General features: G+C 43.9%; 1 protein-coding gene across 1 annotated transcript; it reads left to right on the top strand.

Moving 5' to 3' along the window:
• The first annotated feature begins 7 nt into the window (after window positions 1-7).
• Window positions 8-10,177, top strand: SARAF (store-operated calcium entry associated regulatory factor). The gene is made up of 6 exons (XM_039700100.1): window positions 8-149; window positions 751-926; window positions 2,161-2,551; window positions 5,565-5,673; window positions 7,190-7,308; window positions 7,827-10,177. The coding sequence occupies exons 1-6, from the start codon at window positions 65-67 to the stop codon at window positions 7,850-7,852; spliced, it is 906 nt and encodes a 301-aa protein (XP_039556034.1). The 5' UTR covers window positions 8-64; the 3' UTR covers window positions 7,853-10,177.
• The last annotated feature ends 11,226 nt before the right edge of the window (window positions 10,178-21,403 follow it).

Raw genomic sequence — 21,403 nt, 5'->3', positions numbered from 1 at the left:
TGGGGGCGGGGTTGGGGCGGGCCCCGCGCGTCCCTGGCGGGCGGTGGCGGCTGCCGGTGCTGTCATGGCGGCCATGGCGGCGCTCGCTGCTCTGCGCCTGCTGCTGCTCTGCGCCGCCGCGGGACCCGCGCTGGGCCGGGACCGACCGGGTGAGACCCGCGGCGATTAGGGGGCTCAGCCGCCTCTGCCGGTGCCTTGGCGGCTCCTGGCGGCCCGGCACCGCGCAGCGCTGCCGGTTTAGCGGGGGAGAAGGGCTGGCGGGGTTTGGGCCGCCTCTAACCCGGCTGGTGCGGGAGCAGTGATCGCGCACCGCGGGCAGTGTGGCTGTCTGCCGGGGAGGAGGAGCCCGGAGCCGCCTCGGGAGGAAACCGGGAGCTCTGCCTGTTTCCCCTGGGCGTCTGGAGCTTCCTGGAGCTTCGTCTCGTGAAGATGCAGGCTCACTGCTTCGGCCTCCATCGGCATGTCCTGAGAGCAGGCCCTGGTGGCCAAGAGCAGCACACCTGTGCACAAGTGCTGACAAGCCATAGGAAGAAGTTTTTCCCGGAAAGGGTGGTCAAATATTGGAATAGGCTGCCCAGGATGGTGGTGGAGTCACCGTGCCTGGAGGTGTTTAGGGAGAAACTGGACGTGGCGCTCTGTGCCGTGGTCTGGTTGACATGGCAGGGTTCTTTTGTCGAGGTTGGACTCGGTGGTCACGGAGGTGTTTCCCAGCCCAACTGACTCTGCCATTCCTTGTGCTGCCTGTTTCAGGGAAGGTTCTGCTGCGGGACGTCCAGGCGCTCACTCTCCACAGAGGGCAGTACACGACATCCAGGCGGACAGCCTCGGTCCCTCAGCTGCAGTGCACGGGCGGCTCTGCGGGCTGCTCCCGTGTCCCTGAGGCTGTGCAGTGCTACAACAAAGGATGGGATGGCTACGATGTACAGGTGACTGTTTGCAGCTTGTGACACTGTTTGTGAGATCGCTTTCCCCCAAGCTGGCAAGTTCTGAAGGAGCGAAGAGTCGTGAGCTAGGTTGTCAGTTCAGATGCTTTTTGTTAAATGAACTCTTGCACTAAAACTTAACCTAAATACTTTTAGGTTTGGATTTTTCAGAGCTACTGTAGTTATATGTTTGATATATCTTTGAAGGAGCTAATGGGAAAGTACGGCATAGCAAACCTTTGTTGGTTTTAAATAAAATGGTGCTCGAGTTTATAAAATTAAACTCTTGCAAACCCTGGAGGATGCTTTTGAATTATTATTGCTGTGTGAATTTACATTTTTTATTAGTGTGGAAAGGGCTTCTTAATATTTGCTTCACTTCAGCTCTACCTTTTAGAAACTAAATTTCAGAATTGCACCTTAGGATATGAGTGCTAGTCAGAAAATAGTCTTGACTTTCAGTGCTAGAGGCTGCTGTCAATAGATAACCAGGAATCAAGGCTGAAAGTAATTCAAAATCCTGTATCAGTTCTAGCAAAGAATAGTCAAATATTAAATGGCAGTTGGTACTGCTGTACTGAATTGCTAGTTTAGAGACAGCTACTTTCTTATTTCCTCTCCAAAATGTGTGTCAAAATGTCACGTGCCATTAGAGTTCCCTTTGCTTGGATACCTCAAGGGAACGTGAGCCTGAGGATCCACCTGTGTTCAACCAGAGAATCCCCAACATAATTGTTAAGTGTTGCACGTGGATGTCTAATGATGCCTGTCCCAGTTTCTTTTAATTTCTGCACAGACACAAATGGACACAATGATGCACTGGATCTCAGGCTCACGTGTTGTGTCTTTGTAGCTGCCATCGAGTTTGCACAGGACAGGCATTTATTATGTAACTAATAAATGTGTCCAGGGTACACATTTTTTTAGAAGTATTGCAATATATCAAGAAGGGATATTTGAAAAACGTATTCAATCAAGAAAAAACTAAATATTCCAGAGTTGTAATTCTTCAGTGTTCTGAAAGATAAGATCTATTTTAAGTTTTAGTATTTAAAATTCATTTAAACATCAAATTCCTACTGCTTTTCAAAGTAGGAGCACATTAAAATTTCTTACCTATGGCCCTTAAATGATTTGTTAGCAATTAGCTTTATTTCAGGGCATATATAGGGAAGCAGATGGGTGTTTCCATCTTTGGGGCAGTGTGTTTTACTTTGTGTTGTGTTTATTTTTTCAGTGGGAGTGCAAAGCAGACCTGGAAAAAGCCTACCGTTTTGGACAAATGGAAGTGAGCTGTGAAGGCTATGATTACCCAGATGATCCTTACATTCTAAGAGGCTCCTGTAGTTTGCTGTTCAAGCTAGAGCTGACTGAGGAAGGTGAAAGGAAAGTGAAGAACTCTGGAAGCTTTGGCTCTAGCTATTACCAGTCAAGGAAAGATTATTCTGATTCTGGTTCTGGAGCAATTGTTGTAATTGTTCTTCTTCTTCTTGCTTTTGGAGTATACAAGTTCTTCCTCAGCAACCAGCAGTCTCAGCAGAGTTCTGGGGGCAGTGATGGCTTCTCTCAGCCCTTCTGGCAGAGTCAGCAGGCACCTCCTCCTCCTGGTTTTAAGTCCACCTTCACAGGTAGGGCTCTGAGCCATTTACAGTATTCAAAAGAGCAAGCAGGATTGTCCTGTTTTATCTGTGGCAAGGGAAGGTGAGATAGAGTTAAAACCACAGCATTTGCAGGCAACTGACAAATTGGCTGCAGAGCCTATGGCCAGCTTTGTATTCTGCTCTTTGTTCAAAAGAGGAAATTAGGGCTTGGCTTTCCACTGGCTTTCAGGGCAGGCTGCCCTCTGAACCTTTGAAAAGCTACCTCCCCATGCTCAGCAAGCATTCTTTTCATCACCTGTGAAATAGCAGGATTGTGACAAGGAGAATAATTGTCATAGGTAATCTGGAAAAGAGAATGTTCTTACACAGCCAGAAACAAAGCCATGCCAAAGGAGCACTCTGAAACTTTACAGAACAGCCTTTCAGCCCTGATTTCATTGACAAAGCAGCTGATGGGGCTGAGTATCATGTACCAGTCCTCTGTTTAACAGGGCTTCAGTGTAGTCCCAGCAGCTGAAAGATTTGGTTCCCAGAGCAGAGTGTCTGTGAACTGTCATTAGAGGGTACAGCATCTGAATCTCCTGTGGGGCCTTTCATCTGAAGCTGAACATTACAAAAGCAGTGACAAGGCTGCTGCTGGGAAAAGAGGCAGTTTTTCTTTTCCCAGAAAACTGGTGTCTTCTGTCACATAATAAGTGGTCTTCCTTAGGCCATCATAGTGTCTCAGGGAAATAAACATTACTCATCTGGTGTCTGACTAACTCATTTAACCCTGTAAACATGCAAGCTGCTCACAGCACTAGAACTTGAATTACATTCTCACAAGTTACATAATTTCTTTTTTTTGTTGTTGTTAATAGAGAAGGGGTTTTGGCAAGAAAATATGTAGCAAGGATTAGGTTTACTTAGTTGAAAGTTTATATTTTAATAATGCTTATTAATGCTTTCTCCAAGATTTGTTCAAATAACTTGGCCAACAGAGGGTGCAGTGTAATTCTTTTGGATACGTTTGTGCAGGGCGTGCACAGCAGAACCTTTCAGCTGTACCTGCACCAGAAAATTAAAGGGCATCTACTTCTGTTGGCTTTGCAAATTGGTTTGCACGTGGTTGCATCAGACTGTCTGACTGTGCTGTGTGGGCATCAGTGGCCATGTGTGGGCATTGCACTGGCTGTACTGTGGTGGTCAGCAGGAGCCCTGGCCACGACACACAGCTCTGTCACACTGGGCACAGGCAGAACAATGAAGAGTTATTTTCTTTTTTTTTCTCTTCAGTTCCGTGTCAGTTAATTGCCCCAATGCATTTTTCTTCACAGGAGTCACAAATCTAGCAAGGGCAGGGCCTTGAGAATGTTTTCTTGAGGATTGCTGAAAACTGAGACACTTAAAATACACATTGGGAGCCATATAATGCTCAGCTTGTGATGTTTTTAATAAGGCATGTCAATGATTTGTCTTTAGATTTCAGGCAAAGTAGGGAGGAAAACTGCAATGTGGAGCCAGATTAAAAATACTAAGTGTTAGACTACTTCATGCATTCAGTGTCTGCCTTACATTGTGGGAGCAGAGCAAAAGCACATCTCTGAATGTGTGTGTCCATGTGTTCCAGGAATGTATTAGTCTTTGGAAGCCTGGACAGTAATGACAAGCAATGTTGTTCACATATTGCTGTTAATATTTAATTTGCCTCATTTTAAAGCCCCTTAACATGCAGAATGTGTCCTATGGAACTTGTTTAGCTGGACTATCTTAATTAAATTATGCTTTCTCTCAGCTAGTTGTTTGATATGGTTCTTAATGTTTACTCTAAATGTTTAAAAAAAATTACTCAGTTTTCTGAGTCAGTGTTCAGTCATGGTGCTTTTGAACAAATGAGTTGGTTCATCTCTGATTAACATTGTTTTCACAGCAAATGAAGTAATTTTTTTGTTGTTGTTCCAAATAAGCATAATTTAATGGTATATCATCCCAATGAGAGTTTATATTTCTCCCCACACATTCAAAATTAAATTCAATATCAAATCCAGTCTAGACTGAAACTGATTATTTAATTATTGTTTTACCTTCTATAACTTCAAACAACCCATATCAGTTTGAAGACAAATCAGGCCCTCTAATTTTTACCTATGTCATCTCTGGCCCACTTGTTCAGGTGGGCTTGTTTTAGGGAGACCCTAATGTTCAATATCTTCAGTCCTTCTATACTTCCTTATGTGTTAAACCCATGATTAGCTTATTCTTGCATCCATGATTTTTGCTAGATGAGAAAATTATTCTAACTTGGGTTTGTACTTTCTGTTTTTCTTTCTAAATGAAAAACATTCATTCTGGCTCAGAACCTCATGTTATGTGCAGGTCACATGTCAAAAAATTTGTGACTCCCCTTCCCCCACAACCTACTTGATATGCTTGCAGTTTCATCAAGGTATTTGTCAAGCTTGGCGACTCATGCATAATGAAAACTTTGCAATGTGGTTGCAGTTAGCTTGGCTTTTGATAACAAGTGCCAGACTAGGATTACTGGGAACAATACCAGTAATGTCAGCGTTACACTGAGCCACTGTGACTCAAACTGTGCAGCTGTGCTCCGTGAGATTAGGAGCTCTGTGTCCTTGTGGTTTGCTCACTCTGCAGTGCTACCTACTTGATTTGTGTTCCTGTATCTGCTTCTGGCCTGCTCTGGTGACCTTCAGCAGATTATTCTTTCTTAGTTTCCTTTTCTATTTTTAATCTAACTTGTCTGTTTATAGATCAGCAGGCAGGGACTCTTTCCATGTTTTGCAAATGTCAGGGTTGTGAAATGAAGTGGAAGCAGATTTTTAACATAAAACTCTTTATAGTAGTGTTCATTTATGTGGGGTGTCCTGCTTTCTGAAATGTGAGGCCTTTCAAGTTAAGCTTGATCGAAAATCTGCTGAAATCAGGAGCAGTTTGTTGTCTAATTTTCCATTATCTTTAACAGGAGAGAATTTTGTTGCAACAGCTGGCCTGAGGATTAGTCTGTTACTAACTTATGCTTCCTATTTTCATTTTGTTTAAGATGACAACAGCTTTGGAACTAATTCCCATCATGGAACCAGCTCAGGACCAGGATTTTGGACTGGATTAGGAGCAGGAGGCTTGCTAGGCTACTTGGCAGGCAGTCACAGGTAAAATATGCATACTATCAAATTTTAAGCATTTAAGCTTTCAGGGGGTTTGCCATGTACTATATTGACATTGTTTTTAAGATTTCAGACCTGTGTCATTCAAATTATAAAATCCTACCACCAGGAGAATTTTGAGCAGCTGTTTGTAGCTCCAGGACCAGAGACATTTCAAACATGTTTCTGAGGCAGAATAGGAAAGACTGAGGTACTTCATTCTGCTTCATCTGACCTGGCATGATGGCCTGCCAATTTAAATTGAGCATTTAAGCAATTTATCTGCAGAATGCCTTAAAACACACACAGTCATATTAAGCATATAATCATCTGTGTATGGATCCCTTGTATCAGTGTCATCTTTCCTAAAATAGGTCTGGATGACCATATTTGGTATAGGATTTTAGACATGCCTAAATCAGAATGCATCATTTTTAGATTAACAGTTTAAAGAGAGCAGTTGCTGCCATTTTAGGCTTCACTGGAGAAAATATGAGATTCCTGCAAGGAGTCTTCAGATCCTAAGCAGTTTTCTCTATTTATCAAATGACTTGCCTATGTATCAAGTCTATTCCTGTAGAAATGTAACAGATTGGAGAGTAAGATATATGGACAGGAGTGTGCTAAGCATCTGTGTTGTAAAGTTGTGGGCTATTTTTAATAACAGAAGCCTTATATTAATTCTGCTAAGAATTTTTCTAAGGTATAATGTGTTAAAGTTTTTATTGGTCTAGTATTTCTTAAGGCTTAAATACATGACTCTTGTGTTGAGGCATTCTCTTTATGTAGTGTCTACATACAGGTTAGTTCCCTGATTTCTATGCACATCTCCATTTCAGTAGGCACAAGGTATTCTTCAAGATTAGAGATCTATCTGAGTAAGTCCAAATACATAAACAAGCTTCCTAACTTGGGCTTCTTTTTGTTAAAACTTCAGTCCACTATTATTTAATTTGGTTTCTTAGGCTTTTGAAATTATGTGCTGCAAAATGCTGGTGCCAGGAAGTGTGAGAGAGCTGTTTGTAAATTTCAACAGCAGGAAATTCCATATCCATGGAAGCAAGTAATTTTAAGTGAGTGAGTCAAAGACCATGATATGTTAGTGTTACTGATAATGACCTTTTCAAAAGAGTTAACAAAAGCATGTTTTCTCTTGCCAAATGTGGCTGGGGTGTAGGTGATGCCAAAATGCATTTAAACTTCAGATTTCAATCTTCTTTCTTGTCTGATGGAATTTAAGGTCAAAATTTCAGACAGAAAAATTTCCTCATTTGCAATTGTTAGAATTCCTTATTCTGAAGAATAAAGCTTAATTTCCTTTTGAAAGTCTACACTATGGTATCACAGCACTGGATGTCCTTGCTCTCAGTGAGTTAAATACATTAAATAGGAACATTTCCAGCTTTGAAAGAACTGCTTACAGTTTTCCCTTGGAGGTGCAGTTCTCTTGTTTGGAATGGTATCTTCTTAATTTTTCCAAAGGCCGCTAACGAAGCCTTCCTTCTACTCTGTTCCATGCCAGAGCACAGCCACGTTCCCCATATCACAGTATGTGGACAGATCCCACAGCTGTGCCTCCTATGCATGGGCACTCAAGGAATTCCACAGAAGGCAGCAGCTCAGGAACAAGAACTGCTTCTGGTAAGGCAAAACACCTTTTCATTTCCTGAAGCTCAAGAGACTTTGACATATGAAAAACATACAGATGTTAGTTGTGGTTCAAGGAGCATCCTTGTTTTATTTTACCAGTTGGTGTAGGTGGCATGTAACGATGTCCTTTCCTTCCATTCCCTATGGAAGCAGGGCAGCATTGTGGGGCATGAAATTCCCCACAGGCCTGAGGTGGGCATGGCACTGTCAGCATCGGGCTTGTCTTCACTGGCAAGGTGCATTAGTTTAAGACTTTCCCTTCTGATGAGCACTACGTGTGCTCTTCTCTAGCAAACGTGCACAGACATGTTCTCTGTAGAATGCAGGTTGTCTAATCTGCAAGAGCAGAATAGTTTCCAGGCCAGTCAGCCCACAGTTGCTTGCTGTTCTCCTTCATGTGGATATGTTTACCTTGTCTCCCTTGCCACCTTTAGCCTTTTTAGAGCTAGAGAGTTCAATGGAAAGGCCATGGTGGAGCTGACTTATTTTTCTTTTTTTTTATTTTGCAGGCTTTGGAGGCACAAAGCGAAGATGAAATCCTTTACATTATTACATCAGAGTGATTGAACTAAATCTTGTTGTGTACTTGTACTTCTTTTAATAGTAATGTACTCCAAAAGTGGATATGAGGTTTGAAGGATTAGGCAAAGAATTCCTCACTTTCTCTGTGGACTCTCACTGCTGTTTAGAGTATCCCAGGTGCTGCCCACCAAGGGAGCATCCACTGTTTCAAATCAGCAGCCTCTCCTACAGAAAAAGCTCCTCCAAGTTAAGAAGAATGATGTTACACTGACCATGTATCTGTCTCTACTTGAGGCATTATGGCAATGATAGCCTTACCAGATTTTCAAAGCATGTACTCGTGTTCTGGGCTTCATTTCATTTGGTCCAGAATTCGTGATAATTTTTTTCCTCTTTCCTGGTAGTCCAGCATCTACCTGATACGTAAGGCGTGCTGCTCTTTGAAGCTACTTTTTTTTTGCCTTTGCAGAATGCATGTGAACTTTAGTGTAAGTGCAGTCAGCCACTCAGATAAGTGTTGGAGTTCTTCCTCAGTGAACAAGAGCAAAGCTGTGTATAAAGAGATTAACATTAGTATGCTTGTGTCTGTGCTATGTGACTGTTGGAGTAAAAATACTGCAGATTCATGGATTCTCCATGTTGCAGAGTTTATCCAAGATGACTGTGCAAACCTGGGGGACTTTCCCTATAAGTTATTGGAGGTAAATAAATAAGTAACCTGGAAATTTGGACCTTTTCCTGGAAGTCTGAGGTAATTTGAGTTCAGGTGATTACAGACATTTTGCCTGCATTGAGGCCAAAGATTTTCTTTTTAAGGGTGGATGTTGGCAATGCTGTGAAAACTTATGATGTGAATGGTCTGTCCTGGTAGGTCACCTGTCCAGGGCACAGTAAACCAAAGATGCTCATTGCAAAAGGGAAGGGGGAATGTTCTTAATGCAAAGATGATAGAATCTCTGGGACACAGCAGGCCTTGATACTAAGCAAAGAAAGGAAATTGGATATCTAACAGGATGTAAACTTCCCCAAACATGCTTTTTAAAAACAAAGTGCTGTCGAAGAGTGGGAAGCAGAGAGGCCTTGCTTATTCTGTGATGATATTTTGGGGCCTCTGTGAGGTGTCATACAGTTCTTGGGTGATTTATTCTCTCCTGGAAGAGGCATTGTTGGATAAAAAGCAGAGAAATTTCTCAGGATTGTGGGGAGAGGGGAAGAGTGAAGAATGGGCTGCTGGATGACCAGCTCTTCTGCAGAGTCCATCCTAACAAAGTGTAGAAGTGTTTGTGTGGCAGCAGCCAGAGAAGCATTGTCTTTCATCCTTGGGAAAACACTGTGTCTGGGAGTTGATACCAGCTGTTCCAGTGAAAGCAAAGCACTGTTCAGCTGATACAGGTTGCAGCTCCACAAGGAGATTAAATAGTCAGGTTAGTCTAAGAAAGTGACTTCAGCATAACTCAGGGAAAAGCAACCGTGTCCATTCATGAGTGTAGAAGGAATTAGTTCATATGTTAACACCCAAGTTCAATGTGTGACTTAAGCAACCAAAAGAGAGAAAATCAAAAAAGAAAAAAATATACAAGCAAACCAAACCAGCAAATTGAAAAAAGTGCTTCATGAAAAAGTTCTTGTACTAAAAGTGTTATCAATTTAATTTGATACTTTCAAAATGAGGGTGAAATGGTGGTTTGCTTCTCAGAGCTACCTGAGGGTTTGGGAAAAATAACTGCATTAATAGCCTGCACTGTGACAAAGATCTTACTCGTGGCCTCCTAGAAAGCTCTGCCTTTTATGAGAAGTCCATGGTAAATCTCTTATCTTTATAACAAAGTGTAGCAGAAGAATATATTTTAGATATGGAGTTCTTACTTATTTCTAAGTGTATTCAGGTTAAGCTTGTCACAGTCAATACATGCTTTGCCAACTAATTGCATAACAATGAAACTGGATTTTTTTTTCTAACTGGGTAGTTGGAAGCTGAAGTTTGCTCTTAAATTACAGTATGGTATGAAGTGTTATAGACAATGTTTTCATTTGTATTTATGTATTTATGGTTTCTGCTTGAAATGTGCAAAATAAATCTGATACATAATTCTACTATAGCTTCTGAATCTGTTTGAGTATGTTTGCCCTTCCCTCTGATAAAGGAATGAAATAAGTGAATAAGGAATATTTTTGTTTTTCAGTCACTGTCTTGAGGCCTGCAGGGATGGCACTGTTTGTTTTCTCAGAGTTCTCTGTCTCATCATCCACTTCCTGGATAAATAATATCATCCTTTTCCCCCAGATGCAAAGTGGGTAAGCTCTGTGTTGCTTCAATAAAATAAAACAGTACTGAGAATAGAGTTATTGTATTGACTATGTTTTCAGTAACAAAATACTGAATCCTATAAGGAATTGAAGGCTTTCTTGTAGATCAGGGCTTGGGATCTGAGCCTGCAGAAAAGCTGTTATGTCAGCATGTTCCTGGTTTTACAAGATGGTGAGCTAAACTCTTCAAAAGAATTTGTGTTCACTGCTGCTGTTCCTGGTTGTGGACAGAGCAGAACTCTACACAGGGATAGCCTAAGCTGATGTATTGGCTTCTTACACAGAGGATGTGTCACTGCTGAACAGAGACATGGTCTACACAGAGAGTTCAATGTCTTGGCAGTAGTACACGGGTTGAACAGGGGCCTGCAAATTCTGCTGTCAGTGTTTCCTTCATCAAATGCTGCTGATGCTCCTGAGTGAAAAGAACTCATGGAAGGCAGCTTAGAGCTCATACTTCTGAGACCTTGAGCTTCCTTCCTGAGCATGAGATCTGGAAGGTCCTAGTCTCCCTTCTGCTCCTGGGCAGGGCTCTGGCAGCATCTTCACAGTAGCTTCACAGTTGCAAGGTACATGTAAATATACCTCAAACTGTTAAATGCTGTTGTAGATAGTTGCAATTCTGTTTGGTACCTGGGACCAGAACTGCTTGTACTCTGACAGTGCTTACATCCTCACACAAAGCTAAAACTCTACAGAAATGAAACTCCTGGTTTTACAGCTGACTTCCCATGAAGCATGTGATGAAAAAAAAAAAAAAAGATGGACAGAGATAAGCTTTCCCTGTGCTGCTCTGCCTTGTGACTCAGCTGCCAGGTCAGATCTTGGCTAGTTCTGTGGAATCTCATGCTGTGCACCTTGCTCTTTTCCCTGAGAGCCATGTGTGTGTTTGACGTAGCACCAAGGCAAGACAGTAGATGGTTTGTTTGAAAAATAAAATTCTTCCATGGTCATCACTTTACATCACTGACTTCCAAAAAGGGAATTAGGCCAGGTAGTGTGATTTCCAGCACTAGGAGCTGTTGCACAGCGAAATTACTGAAGTAAAGTAGCAAGCAATACCTATTTGCCTGCACAGCTATCTAAAAGCTGAAAATGCAGCACTTGCACGTAGACTGTTCTCCACTTAGCACCAATTAAAAGTGATGTATTTTTTCTTCTTTACTAAAGCAAATTTGTATTCTTGATACTGTCAGAATCCCTATCAACCAGTGATTGTGGTACAGAAATAGCCCAGCTGCCTGTGAACTAAGGTATATGAGCAAATCCACAAAAACATTAAAAACTCACAGCAATGCAGTCTGTACCAGCAGACAATGCTGTTGTGTCCTGTTGTGTCTATTGAAACATAATGTCAGGTCCCTCCTTCTCCTTCCATACCTACTGGGACAGCTCAGGGTTGAGTGCTGTGTGGGAGTGGCTCCTTATCACTCAGCATGTTGGCTGGAGCCTTCCTCTGCAGCCAGTTCTTTAGCTTTCCTAATATTCTGTCTAGCTGCAGTAGTCTTCACTTTCTGACACCTCTTTTTCTATTGCAGCTGTGATTTGCCAACGCTAATGAAAATAATCGGCAGGCTCCCTTTATGTGGCCTGTGTATCTTATCTCCTGCTGTCTTCCATCTTGTGGTTCCCTCTGTTCTGGCTGGGGGTCTTTAGCAAGGAAAGGCCGAGTTGTAAAAAGTGCATTGAGCTGGGAATGGATGCAGTAGATAGTGATGAAGTCAAGGGAGCCAATTGTCAGGCTGTGAATTGACCTTTGTGGGCAGTATGTCTCTGGAAAGACATTTTTTTAAACTTTCTGTCAGAGAAGCATTTTTGTCAAAGGTACAGTATGGCAGCTGGGGGTTGGAGCAGATTAGAGCTGGTGAACTGGCAGCAAGGAGAAGACCTGAAAACATTCTCTCCAACCTACTTTAGGAATGACGTAGCACCAGGAAGCTGGCCTAGGATGTGCTAGCTCAGCCACTCCACAGTCATGCCATTGCAGATCCTGTAGGTAGATGTATGTTTAAAGATACCAGGTGCTTCTGAAAATGCCAAGCAGAAGAAAGGTGACTTTGCCCTGCATCATGTTTCTTTCCTTCTGCAGTGTGACTTAGAATGAACAGAAAAGGCCAAATGTGGAAAGAGCAGCAAGCAACGATGGCAAAGGGAAGGAAGTAGCCAAAGCAAAGCTTGCAGGTGAAGTCTGTGTCCTAGTGTGTCCTTTCTGCTCACTTCTCACACAACAGCAGGAAATAGTAGGCAGTTCTAACAGCTGCTGTATCAGGATTATTTTACAGAGTTTTCCTGCATCCCTAAAGTTAAGTCCTACAGGCAAGTACCAGTAATATGGATTTACATATTTTGCTCTGAGAGCCATCTGAGCCATTCCATAATTCAGACTTCAAACTACCCACTGTGAATTTGGAGGAGTCAAATCACTGCCTGCTTAAAGACCAGAGTCTCTGAAGTACTACATAGGGAACTTTGCTTCATTTCCTGCATTTACCCTGAAATCCTTCGCATCAAGACTTACAGTCTTTGCCGTGCAACTTTATTTAGCTGTCATTGTGTGGGATTCTCCAAGACTTGGCCTTGAGATCACGGCCCTGACATCATTGTTTTTGTAAGATTCTTCTCTATGCCTCCTGTGTCCTTGTAATCAGCGTGTGGGGATGTCTTTATTGAGGCAGCACTGGAATTAGCAGCAATCCAGAATACCTTTTGCTGCTGCTGCCTAATGGGAGTTATTAATCTCCCAGTCAGCTCAGTGGTCATTTTCATGTCATTTGGCAGCTGTAAACACATCACATCTGCTTTAACGGACAGACAACAATTACAGTTGGGGAAAAAAAAAGGAGGGGGGGGAAATGTGCAATGATTGTAGATAAAATGTTGAGTTGGAACAAGTTTGCAAAACTAACCTTCATCATGGGATTACTTTATCAACATCCTTCTCCAGGAGTTGGATGAGTACTTTATTGATGTGCATTTAAATAATGCCTTCAGTGTCTTCTGCCATGCAAGAGTGGAAGACTTAGAACTGCAACAGGTTTGGTGTTCAACAAAGTCAGACCTGTTCAGGGCTTTTTGTAGTTTGATGCACAGCTTGCAAAGAATTAGTAACAGTAAAAAGTGAGGTTAGGTCAGCATAGAAATTCATGTGGCTTTAGCATAGAGAGAAACAAACTGATCTGTGCTGTTTCTGAAACTGAGGTAAAAACAAGCTCTAATCAGTGTGAAGCAGCTCAGAAGGTTGTTCCTGTCCTTGCTTTGAGCTGAGATCCTGTTTGGCACAAATTGCCATCTGCTGCCAACAACTGCTGTCAGCACTGAAGTCCTCTTTCCCTGAGGTAGGCAAACCCTCCATCCTCATTCTGACTATTAGAAAATCAGCCAGGCCCCCTGGGTCATAGTGCAGTGTGATTCTGAATTAGCAGGCTTGAGTGGTTAATTCTACATTAACAGGTGGAAGGATTTATTTCCTTTTTAACAAGGAGCTGGGGATTAGGCTGTAACTAAGTGAATGTGTATAGAGCTGAAACAGTGCAGACGTAAGTGATGAGAAGAAGACCATCCTTGACTCTGGTAATCCAGTTTTACTAAGATATTAATACATTCCCTTTAGCCCAGGTGATGCAGCTGCTAAAGAGAAGTCAGTGTTTGGGCAGATACTGACTTTTAAATTGCAGAGCTGCTGTGGACGTAACTGAGAAACAGAACTCTGCAGCAGCTGAGAGAGAGAAACACAGTGTGAGCCATCCTCCAAGGGCATTCAGCCTGAGAAGAGGAGGGGAGAACAGGAAGTCCCACACAGAAAGCAGTGAGTGTTTCTAGCCTGAACCTGCTACTGAGGCATCTGTGCCTCTCCAGTCTTTGTTTGCTTAAGCACCTGAGAGGCCTTATGGAGCCATGAGTGCTACCACTTAGCCTCAGCTTGGCATATTTCCAAGCAAAGAGGCTGTGAGTGACCTTTGGACAGCATGTCAGGAGAGGCCCAGCAAGACAGCTGAGCTACAGGAATTTGTCATGCCCTGGAATGACAAATAAATTAAGGGTATGGAACAGTCAGCAGCAGAGACCTTTAGAAAGAGATGTAGAATGCCCTGGTGGAGCCAGTCGGCAAACTGCAGGATGTTCTTGTACACGGAGGCTGCAGCAGGCTGCAGCAGCTGCATCCCATGGTCTGCATGTGGCTTGTGAAGACTGTATTGGTTCAGCTGCTGGAGCAGTGCTGGCCATTCTCTGCTCTCCCTCCAAATGCACGGCCTAACCATGCATCTTCACAGTCTTGCCAGCTCAGAGATCATGTGCACCTTGAAACACAGGCAATCTGGTTTATGAAACTTTGTACCACAGCACATTCTAAAGGCCAAAACTAAAGATGGAAAGGAAAGGACTGGGTGATTTTACATAAAAACAATATATCAGTTACTTAGCCATTACATGACTTCTTGCTGAAAAATCCCTAGAACTTGAATTCCAGAAGCAGAAGGTGTTAATGTTAACGGTCTCCATCAGAGTCAGGGTACTGGGACAGGCAGAGCTTTCCTCCAAGGCAGTATGACAGCTCTTACATCATTATCTATGATGATAAGGATCTACTTATCCTAGCACAGCCTCCTAGCACAGAACGGTAATGCCAAGTGAAAAACGCTTTGCCCAGACTGGAAGAGGAAAAGGATGGATCATACTGGGCAGCATTTCACCCAGAGTAAGACACAGTCCCCTTCCCGCAGGTCCTCCAGACAAAAGACTGTGGGTAAGAATGAATCTGCAAGGATGGATGGGAGGCAGGTTTTCTGGTCCTTTCTTACCTTGTGGGGAGAGGTTTATTAGCTTAGGATAAGTTGCAGATACTTGAAGGAAAAGAGTGAAAAGGGAGACATTAAAAATGGGGGTTTGAGACTTACCTGTGTATTTCTCTGGATTTCTTCCAGATTTTTTCCCCCCAAACTTTGCTGCTTTATTTGTGGGCAGATAAGGAGTGCATAGATACATTTGTTGTTCTCAGGTTGTATATTAATATTCTTTAACCATCCTAAAGTTCACCAATTTAACGCTATATCAGCCAGGAACAGCCTTTTGTTAAGCAAGTTTTGGGATTTTATGGCTTTCCTGCTTGTGGAAATTTTTTTAAAGGGCATTAAAAAGTTCTTCCTCTTCCCTAGCACTGCCCTGGGGAACTGACATTCCCACCAGGAGCAATCTTTCAGCAGGAAACATTTGGGCACATCTTTTGTGCCCTCCAGGTTGGTTTTGCTGAGCGCATCGGCAGGGCCCCAGAGCAGGAACAGATTTCTGCAACCTCAGGTTGGTCCTGGCTGCCAGCACCTGTGGGAGCAGCCTTTCAGTGGCTCCTGTGAGGTTTGTCCCCAGGGGTGGCACCTGTGTCTGCCTGCTGGTGGCCTTCTGGGCAGGGTGGCAGGAGGTGTCCCAGGCTGCAGGGAGCTGGAAGTCCATAAACAGGCACATTTCACACCTGGAGAAGGCACAGAGCCTGCTCCTGCTAAGATTTTAGGGCACAAACTGCCCGTGGCAGCTCTGCCCTGGAATGTTAGTTTATTACAAAAGTGTAGAAATGCTACTCCCAGGAACTGAGAGTCCCCTGGCTACTTTTAGCCCTCTCCTCTCACAGGTCAGCAGGGGGAAAGCTGGTGGATGGCAGCACCAGAGAGCTTTATAATCCTGGGAACACTGCCCAGGAAGCCAATTCCCTAGGCTGGGATGGGGAAGTTTGTCTGCACCAGGGCTGGACAGTGGAAAAGTGCCTTTTGGGGGCAGCAGGGTGGGTTTGATTTACTGTTTTGGGGTTTTGTAATGCATTTATACGTGATGGGGAGTGGTGTGAGTGCGAGTCAGGAGGGAAATGGTGCTGCCCTGCCCTGCCTGGAGCTGCTGCCAAAGGAATGAGCTAGGTGGCACTGTGGGGCTGCTCACAGGGAGGGGAGAACGTGCACGGGGCTCTGCTTTGCTTGCTGCTGCCTCTCTCATCCTACACGAGATGGAGTTAAAACACTCAGGGCATTAAAAAAAAAACAAAACAAACAAAAGTGCATTTGAGCCTGAGTAAATTCAATTAGGGGAGAAGACACAGCTCCTTGCTGCTGAGAGTATTTAAGCTCTGCAAGGTAGGACGCAAGAGTTATGGCCCTTTTGCATCAGCCTTCCTGAAGAGCTGGGCTGACTTTACCAGGAGAGGGGAGTGGAGGAAAAGTCCTCTTTTGAGCACATCTTTGCCTCCTTTTTTTCTAATAGTCATGGGTACATTGCTGCTGGTTTCTCATGTCTGGGGCCAGCTCAGAGGAGGGAGGGCAGCTTTAAATACCTGAATTCAGCCGTGGTCCCTCCTTTGCCCACATCCACGTGTCCAGGCTGCCTCAGAGTTTATTTTAGTGGGGATGCAGTGGGAGAGAGGCTTCCTCTCCAGTGCTGGGGATTGTCTGCCAGGCTGGATTGTCACCCTGTGCACATCATCCAGTGATCACCACGTGCCTCAGCGATCCTGTCACTGCCCCTGTGTGGGGAGAGGAGATTTTCCACAGCAGGAGACAGACGATTCCTCACCCTCCAAACAAAGCCTGCCAGGAAAAATCTGTTTGGTACTCAGGCAGCTAAAACAAGCTTTAGTATTTATTCCCAGAGCTCTGTCTGCCCTAAATATTGGATCAAAGGGGCTTCCAACCAAAGCACCGTGGCTCTGACAACAATAAAATACAGGCACCCACAGATAACTCTTCCCAATGGTTTTACAGCCAGGTAATCAATATATCACAACAGACATGTTGCCTTTTATTTGCTGTTTATGCACCACCCAGGATCCTTGGACGTGGTGTTGACGCCAGCACAAGGATACAGCAGCTGGGGGATCGATAGGAAACACTTCTTCAGGTGTATTGATTACCCACACAGGGATGAGGATACATTTTTGTGTGTTCCCACTCTGTCTCCAAGCCTGTTAGAAGGAAAGAAATGGCCTGGTTTTCTTCTCTATTTCTCTCTTCTGAGAAGCTGAAAAAAAACCCAAAACAACACAGCAAGATCTTGGGGATGATAGGTCTTCTCTTATTTTTTTAGAGAGTGGGGAAATCTAATGTATTTCTTTTTTGACCTTTTGTCCTCTTTTCCCATCTTGGGAGCAGAGAAAACAAGGATGACAGCTAAAAGGGAAAGAATGCCAAAACAAGAAAAAAAATCCAACCCTGAAAAGACAACTCCTGACATCCTTCTATTAATCTAATCACAATTTGGTTTAGTATTAAATTACTGAAAAATGAATTGGATTACTTTTCATTGGTATGGGAAGTGGGAGCTGTGTTCCACGGTGGGGGATTTGACCTTACTCCTGCAAACACTCGAGACCTTGCCTTGGCACAACTTTTCCCACTCAGAATTCCAGGTGTGCTCAGCATATGCTGGAATTAGAAGAATTCCTTGCGGGCAGGAAGGCCGCCCCTCAAGGCCATCCATCTCTGTTCATCTCCTGAGTTCCTGCAGCAGCTGGAATTGGCTCCATCAGCAGGCACCTCTCATGATCTGGGGAAGCTCCATGACAAGTGGAGGATGTGAGTGAAACAAGTGGAATACTCCAGCCTGATACCTGGAATTAAATGTAGCTGCTATAGCCAGTGTGGGGAGGTGTGCTGCTGGAAAAAATAACTGCCTGGGAGGAGTTGGTGGGCTCCAGGCATCATCTCCTGGGAAGTGCAGATCCCTGAGCTGCAGCCGGCCTCACCAGTCACTGCAGGATGATGTAGGATCACCACAAGCCACCAAAACTAACCCAACAAAAACTGGAGCTCACACGCAAAATACAAAATACACCTGCTCATTTCTGCCTTAAATTCTCTGCGCCCAAGGCATTCCCTGGAATCATCTTTGCAGGGGGCAGATTTCTTTCTGGTAGCTGATATTGGTAGCTCAGAAGACTATTATTGTTAAGACATAATTGGGAAAAAGATCTCAAAATAATGTCATCATCAGTGCTGCCAGGGTGGTTTTTTGTTTTGTTTTGGTGGTTGGTTTTTTTTTTGTTTGTTTTTTTTTGGGTTTTTTTTTTTTTTTTTGCTTTTGTTTTGCTGGTTGTTTCTGAGGAACAGCCTTTTGCTGTAATGTTGTTTTTTTTTCTTATTTTATTTTTTCCAAGTGATTTATGAACGTCTCTGTCACTTTTTCATCCCTTATGGAAAAGCTTTGTTTTTGTGAAGAGGCTGCAGCACCTCAGAATAAAGTGCAAATACCCACTTCAAGGCTCTAACAAGTTCTGTGCCACTAAGAGCCTTTGATTCCTGCATTTAATTATGTCACATTGGATTAGAATAATCCTATTCCTCCTTGTTTCTCCAACTCAGTTTTCCATTCTTGTCTTGCACTTAATTAAAAGTGCCTCCTTCACTGCTGGGCTGGTGGGGGAATGAAGGATGACACAGGGGGAACTTTGCACTGGAGGGATCTTGTTTTTTAACCTGTCATACTCTGCACCTATGGACATACATTTATCCCACTTTTCATTCTCCCCTTGCCTAAAGAAATACTCAAGTCCAAGAAAACGAAAGGTTACTATGTGAATTCGCTGTTAAACATTTGCAAGATATTCAGACGTGTGAGGAAAGGAGAAGTTGAATACCGTGCTAATTTCTAGCTAAATTTGGCTAAACCTTAGCTAATTTCTTGGCAGAGCTTTCCCCACCTCTCCTTTTTCTTTTAATAGCAGTGTTTGGACTTGACAATCTTAAAGGTCTCTTCCAACCTTAAGGACTCTCTCATTCCATTATTTTATCGTAGCAATGAATTTGGGATTCTTACCCACCAACAGGAAATGCTGCAAGGAGACAAATAAAGCAAATGTGCTTTTGGCATTCTATATGTGATTATTACATTTTGAGTTGGCAGCTGCTTTGGGGCACAATGCCTGATTTTGAGGTCTGTGTTATTCATCTCTGACTTTCCTGGTAACTTTCAGCTCCAGCAGTTGAGAAAATTTGTTGGAATTTTCCAAGCAGCCGCTCTTATTTCCAGCCGTAATGGCTTTATTTCAGCTCTGCTCTGTGCAACTCCATTCAGCAGAGCAGGTTTTCCTGCGTGGTCTGTGACTCGGGACCCTTGAGTCACCCTGGCTTCTTGGGATCAGCCAAAGGATTTTAGGGCATTACGCTTCTTATTCCTGAAGCGGTGATTTGGGATTTTTGAGATTAACGCGGCTTTTTCCTTTGATCCTTGTTTTCTCCTTCAATCCCTATTTTCTCCTTCCTGTGGTGCTACAAGCGCAGATCTGGCCATGAGCCTCCTCTGCCCTGGCTGTACCTACAGCCACGGGGCTCGATTTTCCAGAGGCTCCTCCCAGGTTTTCCAGAGGCTCCTCCTGAGCGTTCCTAGCCTGGTCATGGTGCTGCCTGTCATCTTTGCTCCAGCGGATGAGGAAAGTGTTTGAACTCTGTCACCATAACAGGATTATGCTTTTAAACCCTCAATGATTCCAGCTCCAGAGCAGTATTTTGAGATCAGTTTTGGATTCCCACGGCTTTTGATTATTTTGGGAAGCTGGCGAGCGAGGGTGCGATTCGCCGTGCTAATTGTGGCGAGGTGCCTGGAAGGGGGGGAGCTTTGGCTTTCCCGGGGAGTCTGCAGCCAAAACCAATCCCCTCTGTGAGCAGTCAGGTGGGTCAGCACCTCCAGGGCTGTCCTTGTCCGTGGGTGATGCTGTGGTGGACCCCAGGATCTCCCAGAGCGCTGGGAATTCCTGGTGAAGCTCCTGGTGAAGGCGTGCCAGGCAGGTTTGGCTTCCAGCTGCTGGCTCGTATCTGAAAGCACCTCGAGCACTGCTCCAACATTTAGTAACACCAAATATTCAAACCTGGTAATTGCTCCTGTGCTCCAGGCCCTACTGAAGCACCCCTTGAGGTGGGATGTCCAATCCCTGTGCCACTGAATTCCCTAGGATGAGGAGTCACTCTTTGCGCCGCTGCCAATTTTCTCCTACTCTCACTTGCTAAAATGATACATCGCAGTCACCTCTCAAATTAGACACAAGCTTAACCCTGTGACAGAGTTCGTGAAACCTGTGTGCTGTGAGGAGAGACTGGAATATGCTTCTTAATTTGGGAAATCCCTCAGGTGTCAGGTCGGTCAGCTGGATTTTATATAGCAATTCATAGGATCATGGATGGGTTTGGCTTGGAAGGGATCCTACAGAGCATCTCGTGGTCTTGGTTTTCCTGAGGTGGTTTGCTAGGAACTCCAACTTTGTTTTCCATAGATCCATACTAAAACCTTCAGCTGTCTCCAAAGAAGTGCTTTCTCCTGCAGGGATGTGTTACTCATTTCCTATTCCCCGCTTTCAATGATTTCTCCCTGGCTTTATGGTCTCCTCTCCATCCACACATCTCTGAGTGCAGTGATGGTTCTCAGCACTGCAGCAAACTGCATCTCCAAGCTTTCCCCTCAGGTGCCAGCAGACACTCCCTGCAGTGCCCAGCTCCTGCTTTATGGGAAAGCCCTCTGTAATCCCAACACAAGGAGCTGCAGAGTTTTCCTCTGCCCCTTTATTACACAGGAGGGTGGGAGTCTGCCCCACAGTTCAGCTCTTCCATTGGAAAAACAATAAAACTGAGAAGGAATAAATTATTGAGGCCATTAATCAACAGGTGGCTAATGGAAAAGGCAGCCAAAATGAAAGGGAATTATCTGTGGGCAAAATAATTTTAAATGGACACTAAGCTCTGTAATTGAAGGTGCAAGAGTGCAAAACTTAATACTAGAAGGAAACCAGAAAATGGATGTACTTATGGTTGGGCACTTATGAAGGTAGTTTTATTGCACATTACTAAATTTTATAATGTCTTCATTGTGTCACTGTTAAGTGTCCAGAATTAATATTCTTTAATGTGTAAAATAAAAATGTGTTTAATGTGCCAGTGTTAAATAGGTCCATGGCAAAGTCAAGTCTGCGAGGGATATTTCTACTTTAGCACTCAGTATTTTGTCAAATAATGTTTTATGAAAAAAATCCCACACTGAGTGGGCTGTTGGGAAGTTCTTCCCTTCCCTTCCCTTCCCTTCCCTTCCCTTCCCTTCCCTTCCCTTCCCTTCCCTCAGAGCCCAATTCCCCAGGGTGGTCTGGGGGAGACAAGGTGTGAAGTGGGGGCAAAAAAGAGTTGCTCATTTCCAAAGGACCCTGGATGGAAACAGCCTGGCCAGGTCCATGCGCAGGTGTGTCAGCCCCTGCCTGAGGAGGGAAGGGTGAGGAATTGCCCAGCCTGTGCTTTCCTGACAGTTT

This window comes from Passer montanus, unplaced genomic scaffold (genome assembly GCF_014805655.1).
Source record: "Passer montanus isolate IOZ18808 unplaced genomic scaffold, ASM1480565v1 scaffold14, whole genome shotgun sequence".
In the NCBI taxonomy this organism is placed as follows: Eukaryota; Metazoa; Chordata; class Aves; order Passeriformes; family Passeridae; genus Passer; species Passer montanus.
This window is presented reverse-complemented; position numbering and strand designations above follow the sequence as displayed.